At 38.9% G+C, this 18,833-nt stretch overlaps 2 protein-coding genes across 9 annotated transcripts in view; one reads left to right on the top strand and one right to left on the bottom strand.

Annotated features, from left to right (window-relative positions):
* kntc1 (kinetochore associated 1) overlaps window positions 1-13,818 on the bottom strand; it is a 24,202-nt gene extending 10,384 nt beyond the window's left edge. Inside the window, exons 1-39 of one of the 4 annotated variants that reach the window (XM_040155852.1) lie at window positions 13,722-13,818; window positions 12,115-12,266; window positions 11,854-11,974; window positions 11,432-11,547; window positions 11,065-11,143; window positions 10,847-10,924; window positions 10,708-10,742; window positions 10,525-10,635; window positions 9,857-9,950; window positions 9,502-9,554; window positions 9,278-9,390; window positions 9,136-9,190; window positions 8,943-9,041; window positions 8,788-8,831; window positions 8,617-8,682; window positions 8,429-8,504; window positions 7,905-8,030; window positions 7,181-7,347; window positions 6,954-7,065; window positions 6,568-6,711; window positions 6,417-6,473; window positions 6,052-6,123; window positions 5,793-5,912; window positions 5,214-5,357; window positions 5,018-5,113; window positions 4,735-4,838; window positions 4,526-4,628; window positions 4,309-4,443; window positions 4,086-4,205; window positions 3,584-3,656; window positions 3,139-3,206; window positions 2,744-3,045; window positions 2,390-2,562; window positions 1,849-1,949; window positions 1,340-1,484; window positions 1,165-1,221; window positions 913-1,076; window positions 667-771; window positions 433-561 (exon numbers count right to left, since the gene is read on the bottom strand). In XM_040155852.1, coding sequence (XP_040011786.1) covers window positions 433-561; window positions 667-771; window positions 913-1,076; window positions 1,165-1,221; window positions 1,340-1,484; window positions 1,849-1,949; window positions 2,390-2,562; window positions 2,744-3,045; window positions 3,139-3,206; window positions 3,584-3,656; window positions 4,086-4,205; window positions 4,309-4,443; window positions 4,526-4,628; window positions 4,735-4,838; window positions 5,018-5,113; window positions 5,214-5,357; window positions 5,793-5,912; window positions 6,052-6,123; window positions 6,417-6,473; window positions 6,568-6,711; window positions 6,954-7,065; window positions 7,181-7,347; window positions 7,905-8,030; window positions 8,429-8,504; window positions 8,617-8,682; window positions 8,788-8,831; window positions 8,943-9,041; window positions 9,136-9,190; window positions 9,278-9,390; window positions 9,502-9,554; window positions 9,857-9,950; window positions 10,525-10,635; window positions 10,708-10,742; window positions 10,847-10,924; window positions 11,065-11,143; window positions 11,432-11,547; window positions 11,854-11,974; window positions 12,115-12,252 — 4,095 coding nt within the window. In that variant the 5' untranslated portion in view covers window positions 12,253-12,266; window positions 13,722-13,818. Of the gene's footprint in view, window positions 1-432; window positions 562-666; window positions 772-912; window positions 1,077-1,164; window positions 1,222-1,339; window positions 1,485-1,848; window positions 1,950-2,389; window positions 2,563-2,743; window positions 3,046-3,138; window positions 3,207-3,583; window positions 3,657-4,085; window positions 4,206-4,308; window positions 4,444-4,525; window positions 4,629-4,734; window positions 4,839-5,017; window positions 5,114-5,213; window positions 5,358-5,792; window positions 5,913-6,051; window positions 6,124-6,416; window positions 6,474-6,567; window positions 6,712-6,953; window positions 7,066-7,180; window positions 7,348-7,904; window positions 8,031-8,428; window positions 8,505-8,616; window positions 8,683-8,787; window positions 8,832-8,942; window positions 9,042-9,135; window positions 9,191-9,277; window positions 9,391-9,501; window positions 9,555-9,856; window positions 9,951-10,524; window positions 10,636-10,707; window positions 10,743-10,846; window positions 10,925-11,064; window positions 11,144-11,431; window positions 11,548-11,853; window positions 11,975-12,114; window positions 12,267-12,548; window positions 12,970-13,246; window positions 13,402-13,721 lie in introns of those variants that run through there. The other 3 variants (XM_040155849.1, XM_040155850.1, XM_040155851.1) reach the window with 3 other exon arrangements.
* Window positions 12,624-18,833, top strand: rsrc2 (arginine/serine-rich coiled-coil 2). Of its 5 annotated transcripts, none has more exons than XM_040155865.1 (12): window positions 12,624-12,699; window positions 13,326-13,471; window positions 14,009-14,163; window positions 14,633-14,777; window positions 14,907-14,947; window positions 16,150-16,335; window positions 16,704-16,835; window positions 16,966-17,082; window positions 17,571-17,656; window positions 17,747-18,012; window positions 18,144-18,233; window positions 18,360-18,833. In XM_040155865.1, the coding sequence occupies exons 3-12, from the start codon at window positions 14,153-14,155 to the stop codon at window positions 18,543-18,545; spliced, it is 1,260 nt and encodes a 419-aa protein (XP_040011799.1). In that variant the 5' UTR covers window positions 12,624-12,699; window positions 13,326-13,471; window positions 14,009-14,152; the 3' UTR covers window positions 18,546-18,833. The 5 variants fall into 5 exon arrangements, with proteins under 5 accessions (XP_040011799.1, XP_040011802.1, XP_040011800.1 ...); XM_040155864.1 differs by lacking the exon at window positions 12,624-12,699 and adding an exon at window positions 12,890-13,166; XM_040155866.1 differs by lacking the exon at window positions 12,624-12,699 and having other exon boundaries at window positions 12,889-13,471; window positions 17,750-18,012.

The following is an 18,833-nucleotide window of genomic DNA, read 5'->3' as shown; positions in this document are numbered from 1 at the left end:
GAGATGTGTACATACACATGCATGTTTATTGTATATATAAACAGTTTTCAACAAACTGCTTGATGTTTGGTCATGGCTGATCTTAAAAAGCTTATGATCTAAAACAGGATTCAACAATCAGTAAATATGATATACACAGTGTACAACCTTTTGTGATTGTGGCAATAAATTACCATATAAATCCACTTCAGACGGCCCTTAAGTCTCCAGCTGATCAGGTGAGCAAAAATGTCCCACAAAGTCCGATTTTTATGGACTGATGTCAGTGTCATACCAACCTAATCCTCCTTCAAATCCACAGAATAACTGCTTCCCTGAGTTTCCATCACCAGTATTTATTCATTTGCCTGGTTCTCTCTCTTTAATTTCCATTATTGATACAATAAACGGTTTGACAATGAAGTGAAGATAAACAGTGATCATACTGCCTACCAAGATTTTGTCATAGTTTTGCCAGGTGTTGTCAATAACCTTCCACAGTATTTTGAAGACTTCTGCTTTGGAGAGAAGCGTACAGAGTCCAATAGCCAAATCACAATCAACCACTCTCCAGTTGAACACCTGCAGCACATGGAAAATAGAGATGCAGTTTGTTTATTTGAAAATATACTAACATTCAGTGAATCTGCTCCTACCCTCTCATGACACCAGATTCAACAGACTCACCTTGTTTAAAAGGGCCACAGCCACAGCATTCAGAGAGGATGTAGTTGTTTTTTGGAGATTATTCAGGCATATATTGTACTTCTTAAGCTCCTGGGTATTATAAAGCTGAGAAACACACATTACAAACGTAAAATATTTTGCTCAGTCTCACTGGCTAGTAGCTAAAGCTATAATAAAATCATAATTTGTCCAGAAATACTTAAGGCAATCGTACTCATAGCACCACTGGACATGTTGCAGTCATACCTGTACGCTTAGCTTTATGTCCATAACATTAGAGGTGACATGCTGCAGGCAGCTGCCGTATGAGTTGACCAGCACTCTGAGGGCCAGCTCCAGCTGACTGCACTCCTGTAACATCTGTAGCATGTTGGACAGGGGACCCAGGAGGGGCCGCAGGTAGTTTGAACCTACATGTGAGCCCAGGCAAAGCACAAGGTAAACTTTCAAAAGTACAACTTTAAAAAGAAAAAAGGAAGTCTCTACTCAAATACCTACCATCTTCAAATGAGCAGTGTGACAGACAGGAACAGTCCAGTGGGTACAGTTTGGTATCTGCGAGAAGGGGAATAAATTAGCATAGCAGCTGAGGAAACCAGCCAGCTGCAGAGAGCCTAAGGTTGTGAAATCCTAAATAGACATTAAATAGATGATAAATTGGGGATCTTCTTACCTCGAGAAATAGGCAGCAGGCAGTTGGTAATTTCATACTGGACAGGGAGCACAGACACTGGGTCCAGAACAATGCAATCTTCATTAAAAACATCCTGGAAGCTCCACTGATCATATGGATGTTTTTCTGCCTCTAAGGTCAAATCCTGTGACATTACACGATTAAAATACAAAGTTAATTTAATGCATTCGGTTAATTTTTGAAAGAGAACCGTTAATTAAATGTAATTTTATGAAATATTTTCTTACTTATTTCTTACTTGGACAAATTTATGGGAACTATTAAAATATTCTTATTAAATAAAAAGTCTTTCCTGTAAAAGCACAAAGTCACACTTGAAAATTATGTCTAAATCCTCTAAGACATTTCACCCGGTAGATTCCCAGTTCCTAATATGTAAAATATGATGGCTGATTTAAATGTCTGCAGACAAATAACAAATCAAGTACTAACCAGACCAAAATAAAGTAAATGAAGCCTTATTCTGTGGAAAAAGATAAGATACTGACCTTGGCTATAAAGCCATAGTTGTCTGATAACTGACACTGATGATAGACATCCATAGCTATCCGTGTGCACTTGCAAAGCTCCAGGCAGTCCAAGAGCAAATCTGTAACAGTTACTGTAATGTTAACTTTAGGGATTTTGCAATTGACTAATTATTTGAAAGCAGCCAAGAACTATTTAGCCCAGATGTTCTTTTAGACTGTTAAAATGTTTTCACTGTTAGTTGTCCCTAACGCATTTTCAACAAGACAAGATAAACTATTGCAAATATATTGGAAAGAATAATTTTTGCATGTTCTACAGCTGTGCTGTTTGTGTGTCATCTGTGGGATTTGTAGCTAATACTTTTTGCTGTACTTGAAATGATTTCCACAAGAAAAGTGTATTTGTTATTTACTGCAAGATATCCCAGCAAATTAACAAAGATCAAAAGGTATCTAATCTAAAAGCTGAGTTATAAATAGTGCGCTGATTTATGTAACAGTTGTTTTCACCAACATAGAATGTTTTTGAACATTGCTGATGTTTACACGTCTTCTTTACCTGAGTGGCACACAGTGATGGCCTGGCAGGCGAGATCGTGGATAACTGCCGGCAAGTCCATGTTATCAGGAAGCACCATGGGCACATCTGCCTCCAGCATCTGGCATAATGTCTTGGCAGCAGTGAACAAAACCTTCCCTGTGCTGGTGTTATAGTGGTGTTCATACAGCTCACTGAAGACACGACAGAAAAAAGAACAAAGATAACGTGAGGGGCCTCACAGCACTTTAAATGTTCAAACTATATATCAAGCATTTCAGTAAGAACACATGGGTGGGAAGTTTACAGCAGCAAGCCCTATCAGTTTCCCACCCCTGCATTCATGCTCACGGCACAGCGTCCGCACATGCAAACCTGAGGATCTTGAGGGCCTTGTCCACCTTGCCCACTCCCAAAGCTCGCAGGGCCAAGTCAGACCAGAGCTCCTGCTCGGTGCGCTGCAGCTGTCTTCCTAGACGACGTAAGCCAGCTTCTGTGGAGATAGTCTTGGTCTTGCCATCTGGATCATTAGCCACAACTGGAGTTGTCATAGCCTTCGCCTTAGATGAATGGCGGCCACGTGTGTTTTCATAGGCTGTGATGTGATGCTCCTGAATCTGTTTTCTGATTTTTGGATCCTCATAGTTGGAGGGGGTGAAGAAAACATCAAAGTCCTCCTGAAAGAAACAGACAAAAAAGGCTGCAGTTTAAACACCAAATCAAAGGACAGATGGAATAACATTTAAAAACATTCCTTAAATGGAGCTCACCTGTAGGTGGGCAATCGCCTTGAACATGATGAGGTTGTTCTCACACTCCATGCTTTTCAGGGCATCATCTGCAGAGGACACAAAAACCTGGTATCACTCTTGGACGTTCAGGTTCACATCTATAAGATTTCTTTCCCTCGCTTTTGTCTGTAAGCCGCGTTTAGACAATCAATGTCTGCTCTTTTTTATATCATTACAGGTCACAGGAATATAAAAGGTGTTTTCAAAGCATCCATTTGTTTGATTTTTTTTTACTGCTCCAGATAGTAAATTTCACTTTCCTGAAGCATCGAACACATGCAAGTCAGAGCCTAAGGTCCGCTCAAGTACTGGAGCTGAGATGAAATCATTGACTTTGAAACTCAGGTTCCTGATTGAGGGACAATTTGTTCCCTGTGTCACCCTGCTGTTAATGTTTTAGAATTGAGTATAAGTGAATACTTGCGTTTTTGGATTATGTGCAGGTATTTCAGAGCCTCCACCATCACCTGAGCTATGACCATCTGGTGCTTCTTGTGCTATTGAAATTAGGCCAAGAGAAAGTTCAGATGTACAAAATGACAGAATGAACAGTATGCTCACCATAATGCTGTTCTACCTTTTATGTTCAGATCTTGAGGTGGCAATTGATTGACTGAGACACACGCACACACACACACATGCACGCATAGACACACTCCCCTTTAAATTTCATGTATGATCATGTACAAGTTCTTTGCTTTAGATTTACAGTAGATAGACAGGGATAATCCTGGTATATCTGTCAGCGGCAGCAGAGACGCAACATTGAAATGACATTTACTGCTAAGCAAGAACAACCTTTGGTTTTCTAAAGCATCTTGAAATACAACAACATATGACCTCTGTAGTCTTGAAATTGCATCCACAAGTACCTAAAATGCAAATTAACTTTGATTTCGAACACGTGCCATCTTCCCTCTCCTCACCTCGTCAGATATGTGGACTTTGTCCTCCAGCTGCAGCCTTGCCCAGGATGTGAGATGCTCGACCACACACACCGCCTCTGCAGAGGACAGCTTCTTCAGAACTGTCATGCATTCCTCAGTCTGCAAGCAGCACAAAAGACTTCCTACCAACATGCCAAGAATGCATTAAGAAGATACAAAATTCAAATTTGTCGATTTCATGTTTCCGCACAGATAAGCATACCTTGCCGTGGCCAATCAGCTGGATGAGATACAAGTAATTTATCTGCGCGGTTGGAAGTTTGTATGCATCAGCTAGTGTCAGGGAGTCCTCTAAGGACATTGGCAAGTCTTGCTTCAGGATGTATCTAATCAGTGTCTGGGAAAGATATATAGGGATCAGAAAGTGTATAGGCAGGCATAACAGTCATATGTCACATAATTAATCAAATCAAACTTACCATAATTTGATTGCTGTTAGAAAGGTTGAAGTTACGGATCCCGTAGCCCCTGAGAAGTTTCCTTATCTCCATCAGACGGTAGCTCTCCTTTAAAAGCTCTTGTCTGGAGAATAAATCAGGTAGAAGAAAATCAAATGAACGCTGCAAATGTTACTTAATGTTGTTACATTAGGGCAAATTATTTCAAGTTGAGGACAATGTAAACATACTTTGGTCCATCCATCTCTAGGTACTGCTGAACCAGTTTTTCCACCACATTACTCCAGGGTACAACAGCTTTCTGCATGATCTCCAGCACAGCATCCACCATCAGCTGTCAGGAAATACAATCATGCGAGATTTCACAACTCCCAGAAGAAACAATACTGTTTTTCACCATCTTAGTTACTGGCTTTTCTGCTGCCTTTTTGCAGGGTTTCACTCAGTTATTTTTGCTCATGAACCTTTTGCATGCTGTGAACTGTGTGAGTGTAGCGGTGTTATGAAGCTTACATCAGTGTCCGTCATGCAACCTAGTACAGCGACTGCTTTAGCTTCCCATTCTGTGAAAAGTGTTGTGGTCTGAGAACTGCATCGCTCCAGCAGATCCTAGTGAGGATGAGATTGAGAGGAGAAACAAAGGACATCATCGGGCATTTGGAAAATTAAATGTGAGTCCCCAGTGCGCTTGGCTGTGGTGGAGTTTTACCTTGATATACTGTAGAAGTAGCTCATCAAAAGGAATCTCATGCTCCTCAGCATATGGCAGGATGCTGTTTTCCACTGTGGCAGCGATCAGCTCTGGAGCCGGCACTTTGTCCAGCATGAAGAATGCGACACTCCGTACACTTCCCTTTCAAATTAACAAAGGAGAAAATTTATTAAAATAGGAAAAACAACTTTTTTTTATTTACTCAGAATGTACCAAGAATAGAAACCATTCACAAACACGACGTGGTGGACAAAATTGAACATGTTACAATATGATGTGATTCATGGCAACAATGCCACAATGCTTTTAAGAGAGAGGATTTTTATGAGTTGATTTTTTTCATAATGAAATAACACGGAAACTATTATATCCATATTACAGTCTGATACCTCTAGTCATCTACTGACATCTAGAGACATGGATGAGCATTACTTAAGTTTCTGCATTTAAGTCATTTTTTGTATTTTTTGCTAAAACTATTTAACCCTATACAATTAACTGTGGCCTACATAAGATGCATGAAGGTCATTTGAAGCTCAGGCGTAATTAGAATACATCAACTAATAAAAGACAAACCTTCTCAAAGACTGAAAGTGAAAGCCTGCAGTTGTATTTTCGGTGGAGGTCCAGCAGTTGACGGAGGTTGGAAACCAGGGACTTGAGGTTCTCCATCTCTTCTGCACCGTAATTATCATCCTTATAAAAAAAGATACAAACAAACACGGACCACATAAAGTCATGATAATTAAGTTACGTTACATGCTCACAGGTAGATCATCATTGTGAAAGCACACACTCTGAATCAAAGCAAACAGAGAAAATGTGGCTAACTTACAGATGTCATCCATGTCCATAAAGAGGGCAGTCCCAGCACTGCCAAGTCCAACCCGTTCTGGGGCCAGGCACCCTGGAAAAACATTAACAACTATAATCATTGTTTAAACTATGGTGAAAGGCTCAAAGGCTTTGTGTTTTATACAACTAATTCAATAAAATAAAAATGAACTAATCTAAAAAGTTATCTGAGATATATAATGAGTGAACTGTGATGGACAGCATTTTCCCCCACTTTATTTATTACTGTTATTACTGCGATTTTAGCCTGTAGTTTTTTTTTTCCTTAGGTCATCAAAATCGTTAGGAACTTCAAATCAATAAATGCTCATCACCACTGGTAATCTCTGCATCTTTTTTATTTACCTTTTCTGTTAGCTCCAGATTCCTTGCCCTCTGCTCTAGCCATCTCGCCAGGATTTTCTATGGGCACATAGAGATAGAACTTTTACTTCTGAAAACATAGCACCATATGGGTAAGATGACAGTATTTTATACTTGAGAGAATGTATCCTACCTGTCCTGTTGGGAGCGCTCTCCTCACAAAAGGAACAAAAACTGTCCTAAACCAAGGACAGAGGTCTTGGGATGGCAGGTCCTCTGGGATGGCACTGAGCACAGCCTCAAGCTTGCTCTTATCAAACTCCACTGCAACCTGTCCCTGTCACAAAACCAAATAGTAAGCACCATCACAACTGACACAACACTACGATATGTCTCACACAAAGTTTGCTTTGTTTGGTCATTTTCATCGATGCCAGGGTTGAATTCATGTGTTAGAATTAGCCTGCATTATTTCCTGAAATTATTGATATACTGTATACACACGACAGTGATCATGAGAAACTTTGCACATTCATGCTGGTGAATGAATGAAGCTCTTCTGATTGAATTATTTGTTACCTCATATCTGAGCCAAAGAAGTTGTGCGCCCTTCATGTCTCCTTCTCTTAAGTGTGTCAGAATGTCTCCTAAATTGTCAGTGCTGTTCAGAAACTCAATCCAGGCAATTCCACTATGGATGACAGAGTAACATACTAAAGTAAGATATTAATGTAGATAATGGGAAAACCGCAATATGAAAATTTTGCTGTATGGCACAAAAATAAAGTATTGGCCACTGAACGTACTTGAAATTTTCGAGGCCGTGCAGGCTACAGAACGTTGCCAGTCTGGCCAATGCCTCTTGGATCTGTAAGGAGGAGTATCGTGTGGCAGCGTGGTTTAACATCTTCTCTGCTGTGTCAAAGGTCGGCCATGGAGCTTTGAGACAGTATTCCACCACATACTGCTCATCCTGCGGAAAAAACAAAAAAAACAAACTAAAAAACAAACCAACTTCTATTAGTAAGGGATTGATATTTGATACAAATTTTGATTTGCTAAGATTAACTCAACAAGCCATGTTTCATAAGCACTATGGAACAATAAACTGGGATTAAACTAAATATTCAAACAGGGCTCAAAAACAGCATTGTTATAGTGCTTTCACACATGAACTGCATCCCTGAACCTTTCTGTTCAGTTGTATGTGAGAACACAAATGTCCGAATCAGTTGAACTGGACATTAAACTGACTTAACCCTGCCAGCTCCCTTGTATAAAGTCCTTCCAATGTCCGAATGAGCCAATATGTGAATAGAGCAGGTCATTAGCTGGAAAATTCACTGCGAGCATGTAGGCGTGTTGATGACGTTTCAATCCTGCCTAACGGAGTATTTCCAGTAGGTGAGAACACAGCTCACGTGGACCATCTCCTGTTGTGTGCTACATGTGTGAACTCCAGACCTGTGTCCAGACCTAACTCTCCAGACACTGTCCAGAGTTCAATTGAAAAAACGGCTTTACACTCACTGTGATCTTCATTAAATTGGTTTTGGCCTCATCCACAAGTTCAGACCACACATCTTGTCCATAGCCACCCACCGATGCAGAGGCCAGCTGCTCCAGCACAAAGTCAAGCTTCACCTTGTAAACAAGCTGGGGGGAAAAAAAAAAAAAAAATATATATATATATATATATATATATATATATATATATATATATATATATATATATATATATATATATATATATATATATATATATATATATATATATATATATATGCGTATAGTCCCTGTTGGGGTAGTAAATTACCTCCAGCTGCACCACCATTTTAAAGTAACAATACTGCTTCTACACTATTTTTTTTTTTCACTTAAAAATCATACATCTCTGGTCAATTAGCAAAGATCTTACATCTTTTATTCCACTGTCCACTGCGGTCAAAGGACAAAACATTAAAAAGTCTAGCCCACAAAAGTCACGTGAATTTCATGCTTCTTTACAAGACAGACAGAAAGACAGACACAGACACAGACACACACACACTTACTTCCAAATCCAGCTCAAATGTGATGGCAAACTTCTCAGCCTCTTCAAACATGTGTTTGTGAAGAAGTCTGCTGAGTCTGGGAACAACAGAAAAGTCAAATAAGTCAGATTATACTGGCATTGTATCCTATCACGGTTGCACAAACTGCAATTTCTGTAGATATGTGTCCATGTATTAAAGTCAGGTACCTGTTTTCAGGCAACGCCTCTGTGAAGCATCTGACTACAACAGAAGATATAGGCTCTCCCCTACTACTTGAACAAGAAAAAAAAAATACTTTAATATCTTAAAACATTGACCTTAATGCTCAAATTGTGGCTTACCATCACATCATTGTAATCATACAAAACCAGTCCTACCTTTCTGGGTTCTGACAAATCGCCTCAACTAAATAAATCGTGTCCTAAAATCAGAGGACAAAACAACTGGCTTAAATGCGCAGCACTCTTAACACCTAGAAATAGAAAACGCAAAATCCATACAACAATTTAATGACTGTTGATTTTTTTTTTACCATGTTTATTTTTGTCTGGACAAGACAGGAGACTGAAGAGACATCCAGAGAGTAGCAAATAGTCATGGAGGGCAGAAATCGTATTTGTAGTGAGTTGATCTAAGAAAAAAAAGAAAAAACAGTATATCAAGTTCAGAATAGGACTTGAGACAATCATTTATTGCACTTTCTTCAAAAGGAGTTCTACTGCTACCTGACTGTTGTCTTGTCTTGTTAGTGCAATCATCTTCACGGTGCCCTTGTCTTGACTGTAACACACATATATTAATTTACATTTTCAATATCATTCAAAGGAAACACACAGCTACAGTTATTAATAAAAACATGATACATACGCCACCATGGAGGCAGAGCCACATTCTGTGGTGAGTTCAAAGTCATGAATGGCAAGATCCGGCCAACAGTTAATCATGACAAGGAAATGCAGGTCCCAAAGACTCAGGACATCCTGAGACCAAAGAAAAACCCAAAGTCCTCCATATGTAAACTTCAAATACTATATGATTGAATAACATGCACTGGTATATCAAATAGTTCATGCTGATACCACTGAACTCACCTCAGTGTCAAGAATATACAAGAGATTTTCCACCACCACCATCTTTCTCACGCCTTTGAAATAAACATAAGGAGAGGATATTACAACTCCCGCACAAAATGTACTTTAAGAGGCACTTCAACTTTTTACATGTTTCACAACTGTTTCACATTCTGTTTCCATTTCTTATTTTTTTTTTCTTTACCCAATTCTTTGTGTTTTACTATATATTTCCCTACAAAATGCTCCTGCATTCATCACTTGTTGATTACAGAAGCGAAAGGTTTATCATGTAAATGATAGTACACATTCAACATCTCTCAAAAGGCACATTAAATATGTGTAGCTAAATACTGTCCATAAATCAAGAGCTTACCTGGAATTAGGTTATTGTTGACGGAGCGAGCAAGACACATCATGGCCTGATGAGGGTCCATTGTCCAGTGAGTGACAACATTCTCTTTATCCCCCTGTGAAGATAATAATGTTGAGACAAATCGAGAAATACATCTTGTTTCATTGCTTTATATAAGGAGTAACTGACATTCCTAGAAAGGTTTTAAATAGGATTGAAACTTAATTCAAAGTTTGTCTTTATTTCGTGTTAAAGATTGGTTTCAAGTTTATCTTGAAAACATACTTAGTTTGTGTGTTGTCCCACAGCGGTGGGACTGTTTTTTTAGAAACAGTAACACAACTGTGTTTTTAAAAAGACAAATCTTATCCTGCAAGAATATGGATGCAAGTAGTGTATGCGAATGCTTAATTTACAATAAAATGTCAAATTAGCTGCTTGGGATTTTTTTTATGAAGCACTGTAACAGAATAAAATTCAATTAAAAATGAAATACAGAAAAATGAGACTTGAAGCAGCATAGAATGAGCAGGGACTAAAACAAAATGAGCAATAAATATTTGTATCATGGTCCATAAGTAGAGTTTCTTATATTTTGAACTTTAAATGTGCTTTCATTGACATGTAACCAAAGCATCATAACTGAAGGCTTTGAATAAATTATTAAAACTTCTCTAACAGACACTGACCCCGATGATTAAATGGATTTCATGGCCCAGACTGAACATCACTGCTGTACTGCAGCCCTCGTCATGGTAATCCTTAGTGGAGCAGAAGTCTATCTTGATGAAACACTGAAGCTGAATTAAAGAAAAGAGTGATTATTTATCTGCTGTTCAAAAAAAATGTTATTCACTATTGCATTAACTTACCTCTTTCAAAGCTCCCACATCCATTTTTTCAATGGCTGGTTTGGCAAAAAAAAAAAGAAAAAAAAAAAGGAATGTTTAATTTGGTCAAAAAAGCGGCTCCAACAAAACTTTAAGTCAAACGTAAATAATATTTTAATACCTGTCTCAATCTTTGCCAAAGCAAGGTTTGTAATGTGGAAAAACCCATCCTTAATGAGAAGAAAAACATGGTACATCCCTGTCAACCAGAAACACACAATTCAGAATTCAGATTCAGAAAATTTAGAGTATAAATTTCAAATTTCTTCGTGTTTCCAGCACGCGTTACGTATTCATTTCTAACACGCGATTCTTCTAAAATCCATATAGAAATTTCACCTAAGGACGCCTTGTCCTCTTCTATGATGAGATAACGATATGTTTCCTTATCTCCACTGGATGGTTTATCCACCAAGGCCTACAAACCCAGAAAATGACACAACATGTTAATAATGTACATTGTTGATACATATCATGCAGCACAAGCCAACCTCAGAAAAAAACCAAACAAAAAACAAAAACAAAGCACAGTTATCAGGGGTATTATGGCTGTTTCTATCATGTATAGTTGAGTATCATTCTTCAAGTGGTGTAGGTGAAATCAGATATTACAGAAATACAACAATGTAAGATCAGACACAGACTGATCATATTTAATGTAATCCTGCTCTAGGAGGCCTTATAAATATTAAAGAAACACTCATACCCTAGTGAGAAGGATTCTCTTGTGTGGAACGTAGATCAAATGAAGGTTTCCATTTCTTTCACAGACCATCATAAACTTTCCTTCCAGGCACACATCAATAGCATCCACATCAGTTTCTGAAAAATAAATCTTGGTCTTAATGTACAGTAGTTACCGTGACAAGTCAAACTCTCATTGTTGGAAAGACATGATGAAATCTGGCATGCGACTGAACCTTTACAGCATCCTCAGACTGATTTTGTTTTTACTAGATGGCGAGCCTTAACAAAGTGAAAGCAGTGTCCATCAGTCATCTTAACAAATTCTTGGACCAGCTGATTTGGATGCAGCCACACAGGCAATCTCAGAGGACCCAAAATGACATCTGACAGATAGTAAACAGTGTGAAGAAGCAAGGGGGACCATAAAATCAATATGTATACCAAAGTGAAGAAGCAGCAGGATGGTCTGATAGCTCTGGTCAAACAGGATAACCGTCTTGTCAGCAACAACAATGCTCCAGTTTGAACCACTGGAGGAGGAGAGATGGGGATCTGTCTGCACCTGCAAGAACCAAGCATTTCCGCCCAACCACCGACCAGCGCTGTCATTAGCAGGGTGATAGACTGTACTATTGGGATGCAGACAGGGGCACCAGAGCATCTTCGAGTTCGGATACAGTAAATATCCACATTAAACGTTACCTCATTGGCAGTGGAGATCTTGACCAGTGTATCCACCTGATAAAGGCCGCTACCATTTTCCTCCCTTGACACGCTGCCCAAACGGACAGTGTTTGTATCCTCGTTGGTCAGAAGTTCAACGTCGTTCCACATCGCCATTTCGTAGAGCTCCACTTTACATGGAAGAAATGTGATCGTTCTTATTTTGAACTAAAAAGGCTTCCATATGATTTGCTCATCCACTTGAAACGGGACGGATTAGATCGGGCAGCTAAATTAGCGTTATCTAGTAATTCAGTTGCCTTTTAACGTCAACTTCTAATGTTATAATAACGCTGCTGCTAGCAATTCAGGCGAGAGTTACAAAACCAGCTCAATCTAAAATGAACTGCTGATATCTATAAGCAACGGCGAATTGGCGGATTACATTATCGATACAGTTGATAGTAACTCACCGCTGAAATAATCAGATAGCCGCAACACACATGATCGACATAACTCAACAGTTTAAGCTTTAGAATTTGGCGGGCTGTTGTAGGTTGACAGAGGATATTTAGATTTATTTTCCCCTGAGTTTTGCCTTCCAGATACAGCTTCCGTCGCAGGGTACGTACGAATTCTGCCTCCTTCGTAAGGACTAGCATAAGTAAGCCCCCACCACAGCTCCTATTTTAATGTTATCCATCTGTAACGTAAATCTGACCCACTTAATTGACGGGGCTTGTTTGGCCTGCACACAGCCTTAGAGTAAGCGCCGCCTGAGAGGCTAAATTTAGGGGGAAATGTGCGTCTTGATCACAAAGCGGTGCGGGGCATTGCCGAAATGTCTAAAGAGTCTTGTCGCGTTGCCAGGTTGGATAGGAATCGGTCTATTGTGTGGTCTACTGATGCATTTTCGACAGTGGTTTAATGATAAAGGCGCTTTCATTCACCACTAATTATATATTGGCAGACTACTGAATCATTTGGAGTAATTAACGAGGCATTTTTAAAGGGGGTTTAAAAGAAAAAAATACCAGCGCCATTCCTCTTATTCTGGCGATTCAAACTTGCAAAAGCCAGAACCCACAGTGGTAAAATTGAATATCTCGTATTACTCGTAATTATTATGTAAACATATATAGTTGAATTGACTTTGTTATAATTTGGTAACCTTTTTTGCCGTGCTCCATCTTCTTATTTGGTCCCTTCGATCTGCGTTCAACAATTGTTCGTAATTTCCATGAATCTAGGGGAGTCAAGAGGTAAAACCTGGCAACCCCGATCAAATCGGCTGAGCCACACGACAACTGCTAGCAGCTAGCTACCTCTACGTGTTCGTTTGCACAGTCAACAAAACAGCGGCGTTAAATCTACAGTGTGCTTCAGAATTATGTCGGTAAGTACCATAATATAACCATAATCAAGACATGTGTGAATGTAGCAACATCTGAATGGCGTTACTATCAGTTTACAATTCTATTCAGAAATATTTTTTTCTTAAAGATGGCGGTTAGCGGCAGCTCAGCAACCTAGCTAACGCTAAAATTGCTCTGTGATGGAAGTATGAATGACGAACGTAGAGGGATTTAGCTAATCTAGATATCATGATGGCTAACTGGGTATTTATTTTGTTCGACCATGCTTACCCTTTAATAGTCGGGGTACACTTTTCTGTCTAACACCTCATGAAACTAATTTAAATTCACTGGATGACGTATTTCGTAGTAGCGCAGCTAAGAGAATGGCCACATATAGAAAATCAGTAGCAGCTCGTTAACATTGTGAGGACCCTTGAGATAGATATTTAGTGGACTTTTAAGAGTAGGTACTGCTATTGATAGCGCGTTTGAAATCGCTGTTTTTAGTCTGTATGGATCTTAACCCCTGGCCCACTTACTAAATTATACCAATTTGTTTCAACTCTTGCATTCAGTGTTTATCATCTGACGGAAGAAGTATTCAAGGATGTCAAATGTATACCACAGAATGTTCACTGAGTTGGAAAGTGCTGAGCGTCAGAAGGCTGTGCAACAGACAACAAAAACAGAACGTGGAATAGAGGACACCAATTTTTCCCATGAAGAGAATGTATAAACACATAAAGAGAGGCTATAAAGCGCTGCAGCCCATCCTTACTAAAACCGTGCTAACTTAAATTTCCTTTTTTAATTAAATTCACTTTGCTGACAAGTGGTCTTAAACAATCGGTGAAAGGGGGTGTTAAAATAAATAATTTTATAGAAATAATCTCTAAATTAGGTTTTTTACACTAGAGTAATTGTGTTCCCTACCTTTATCCATAATTGTAGATCATTTATGTATAATTTCAGCATTAAATAATATTTCGTAGGGCTGAAAAACACAAATATTATCAGTCTTGCTTTTATTTTATTTTTAATTGTATTTTATTTTAAGGTTTTTTAATGGGCGATGAGCTGATGTTAAGAAATAGTTCACACCGCCTTTGGGAGTGTATTCAACTAGGACATCACTACTTGAGTAAACTGCACCACACTGATGTGCTGCTGCTGATTTTTCTCCTATCCATTTGTTATAGGCAAGTGACGACGACTCTGACGACTTGGCCAGAACAGGCTCCCCAGTTCATCACAGAAAAAAACACAGCATGGAGTCATCCAGATCTCCCAGAAGCTCCAAACACCACCATTCACGGTCAAGGTCACGCTCCAGGGACCGAAAACGTTAGTATACAGTAACAGTACCCATAAATGCTGAAAATGCTTTACTGTATGTTTGTCCAAATGTGCTCATCCTGAAAATGTAATTTTGAAACGTATATTTGTCAGCACTCTGCTTTCTGCTATCTCCAGGTGACAGAAAATACAGACGGAGTCGCAGCAGGAGCAAAGAGGTAATTGATAAATTAAGTCCTATGATTAGAAACAGATTTGATGTGATTTAGAAGGTCTTAAGTTATAGTCTAAGTTGTTAGTTTTAGGTCGAGGTGAGTATGTTCCATTAGGTTTGACATGTTACAATAACCAAAGTTTAATAATGAAAGAAATAGATGGAGATGGGCTTACTCACATGAAAAGGGTCCTTTTTTATCCTCCATATGCAGACATGTCTCAAAGGGAGCTTTCATCCTTGGAAATCTGTCATTATTTGTAACCATATTAAATGGTGAAGAGTAGATTTTTTTTTTTTTCCTTTTTTTTTTTTGTTAAATCCTGTGTGTAGATCACATGATAACATTTCTACAATAAATCATACTCAGCGTGCTAATGCACGAAGAGACTGAACAGAAGACCCTGCTGACATAGCAAAATAATATGTCTACTACTGGGAAAGGTAACTATCTGCCATTCAAACTCCTATTTGTCTCACACAATTAGTAGAAAAATTGGAATTAACTCTTGCATCTCTTGCAGCTAGGGATGGGCATAATTAATATAATGAGTCTTTCAATTAATCCAAATGGAATCTCATTGTGTTTTTTCCATAGCTATGTAAAATGCAGTTTTGTCTGACTAATTTATCTGTATAGAGTTACAACTACTGTCCAAACCATGTTCACATGAGATAAACACAGAAATGTATCAGTGTTCTTCATGTTAATTTATCATTGTGTGTTGTATGATTTGGATGATGTAAGTAGAGGAGCTGTGAAAAGTTAGTTGGATGCCCATCCCTATTTCCACCTTGCAATGAGTTCAAGCTCAAAGAATTTAGCTAATATTGAATTGTTCATGTTGATGAACTGACAAACCACATTTAAGTTTTTTCCTCAGAATCAGATCTTAAGGTTTGCATGCACACTGTTGAAAGATGTGAGAGGTTCCAAACATGCTGGTTTGGTTAATTTCTATAATTACAATTATGCAGTCCAATTTGTCTGTATCACAGAAATGCCCAGAGTTGCAGTCATGATCTGGCAATGAGATTCTGTATAGTTACAAAAGTGGATTTGATATGACAGGTTTTGTTTTTGTTTTGTTTTTTTTTTTTTTTTCATTTTTTTATTTATTTATTTTCAACTTGTCAAAATTTATTACATACCTTCTGCCATAAGACATGGTACTAACTCTTTTTGTTGCACTATTTTCCTGAAAGAGACAACTTCTTCTTAAAACAGGCACGAAAGAGGGACTCTGAGAAGCCATCAAAATCACACAGAAAAACAGATGAGCAGCAAGAGCATGAGAGACTTTCAGCAGAGAATGGAGAGGAGCGATCCAGGCGCAAAGACAGGAGGCCCTCCAAGGGCCGGAGCTTGTCCAGGTCACACTCACGAGAGAGGTTAGTCTGGTCAGTAAACTGCATAAAGAAATATGTTAAGCAAGTTTTCTAACTTGTTTAATGATACAGAAGAAAAGTTTGTATCAAGGGTCTTGATAGTTTCTCGATTAAATGCTGAGTTGGCCTTAATCATGCTTTAGCTAGAACTTATTTTGATACTTTTTTGGATAACTTTTATCAATTAAGTAAAGCCCCACAAATAACCAAAATAATCATAATTATTATCGTAGAACTTGTGGTCTCATTACAGACCACATAATGTTTTTGATAAACAGTAGATAATCTAACCATTTCTCAAGGATAAAATAGCACTTAGGTTCCTTTCTGTAATTTATTTGATTCATATTGATGGATCTTGTTACTTTCAGGCGGCATCACAGCAGAAGTAGGGATAAACGGCGATCACGGTCACGCAGCCGGGACAGGAAGAAGAAGGCTAGGTCTCGCTCAGGTTCAAAGACCAAACACCGTCATCATAGCAGAAGTCGCAGTAAGAGCAGGTGGGCTTAATTGAAATAAGATAATTACTTGTGCCGATTAAGTGTTTTTGAACCTTTGTCAAACGGTGTTGGCCATTCTACATGTCACTAACAATATATGTTCATTGAATTATTTGGGTTGTTCCACCAGGGAGCGAAAAAAAAGAAGTGAGAAAGTGCGCAGAAAGAGTCAAAGCAGGTCTGTTAATCCACCTGCCTTCCGGGGACGAAACACAGCTATGGATGCACAAGAGGCCCTGGCTAGAAGGTGAGGCAACACCTTACAGGACGTTTACAATATAGATAGCTGGTCATTCCGTACTGGCTGGCAATGATAGTGGTTCTTATTGCATCCAACTAATTATAGCTGCAAAGCTTTTGTCTTTGTTTAATTGACAAAGACCAAAATTGGTGCCTGGTGTAAAAGTCCCATTAATTTTTCCTATAAACAGCGTCACATGACTCACACTTCTATGGCTTGGATTGAAACTCTGTTGCACGTTGCCCCTCCTCTCGCATTGCCTTTGAATTCATTATAGTCGCCTTTTTAAATAAAGGCAAAATTTCTCAAAAATCCTTATTCAAATGTGATGTAGCTATCGATGGCTGACGTCTTCAAGATGTTTAGCTATGATTTTTTTGTTTACAGGTTTGGTTAAGGTCCATACGTATTATCATTTCTAAGTACACTGCACTGATCATAGTGTGTTCTTTAAACCATCTGAGTGAAATGATCTTCACTCTTTTTTTCTCTAGGCTGGAGAGAGCCAAGAAACTCCAAGAGCAGAAGGAGAAGGAAATGTTCGAGAAACAGCAGCAGCAACAGCAGGAGATAGCCGCAGGTGAGAAGCACTTATTGTGCCAAGTTTGAAAACCTTGATCATTTCAGTCAAAGCCAGTTATTTATGCTGGTCTGTGTATTTTATTTCCAGTAGCCGCTCCTATCGCTGCAGCTGCTGCTGCTGCTGCAGCAGCTGCCTCAAACCCTGCCCTCAATGTGGCAGCCCTCCTGGCCTCTGGGACGCAGGTCACACCTCAGATTGCCATGGCGGCACAGATGGCAGCCCTTCAAGCAAAAACTTTGGCAGAGACTGGTATTGCTGTGCCCAGCTACTACAACCCATCTGCTGTTAACCCCATGAAATTTGCAGAGCAGGAGAAAAAGAGAAAAATGCTATGGCAGGGAAAGAAGGATGGAGTAAGACTCAATTTCACTGTTATTTCTTTTCATCCACCAGTTCTATGCATGCCCAGCTTTACCTCTTAAGATTGTCTTAACAGGCCCTGGAAATATGTACACTAAAAAAATGATATATTTTTAATTTTAAGGACAAATCCCAGACAGCTGAGTTGTGGGAGAAGCTCAACTTTGGAAACAAGGACCAAAATGTTAAATTCCGCAAACTAATGGGTATTAAAGTAAGTACAGTTGTTACTTTACATAACTTAAATGTGTTTGATAGTGCAGTTAAATCTTCAGTTGTAACTTTCAGCTTTCGAACCTGTAACTTCTCAAGAGTTATATTGAATTTGCTATGTGTACAGGGAGAGGAAGATACCGAAGTTTCCAAACCACTTAACGATGACGGCTTGAAGACTCTTCAAAAACAGGAGGAGATGTTTAGGAACCTTGACGTTCAGTATGAGATGGCTCGGTCTCAGACACACACCCAGAGGGGAATGGGCCTTGGGTTCTCCTCCTCATTCTCACGTGGAATGGATTCTATCTAGTGCCAAACCTGACTGTCAGTGCCAGTCACCTGATCATATAGGACTACCAATTCATCGCTAGCCCTCAAGCTTGCATGGATGTTGCTCTCAATCTGTAATTTATTTATAGACAAATATCTCACTTATTGGAACATTATTATGTAAATAACCAGATACTGAGTTTGTCTCAGTGTTGATTAATCTGTACATCTTTGGAAAAGGAAGTGTCAGTTTGACTGGTTAATGCTGGTTAAAATTAGATATTTGTTTTGAATAATGTGATAGCTTTTTTTTTTTTTTTTTTTTAAA

The sequence above is a fragment of the Xiphias gladius genome, chromosome 19 (assembly GCF_016859285.1).
Source record: "Xiphias gladius isolate SHS-SW01 ecotype Sanya breed wild chromosome 19, ASM1685928v1, whole genome shotgun sequence".
Lineage (NCBI taxonomy): Eukaryota > Metazoa > Chordata > Actinopteri > Istiophoriformes > Xiphiidae > Xiphias > Xiphias gladius.
This window is presented reverse-complemented; position numbering and strand designations above follow the sequence as displayed.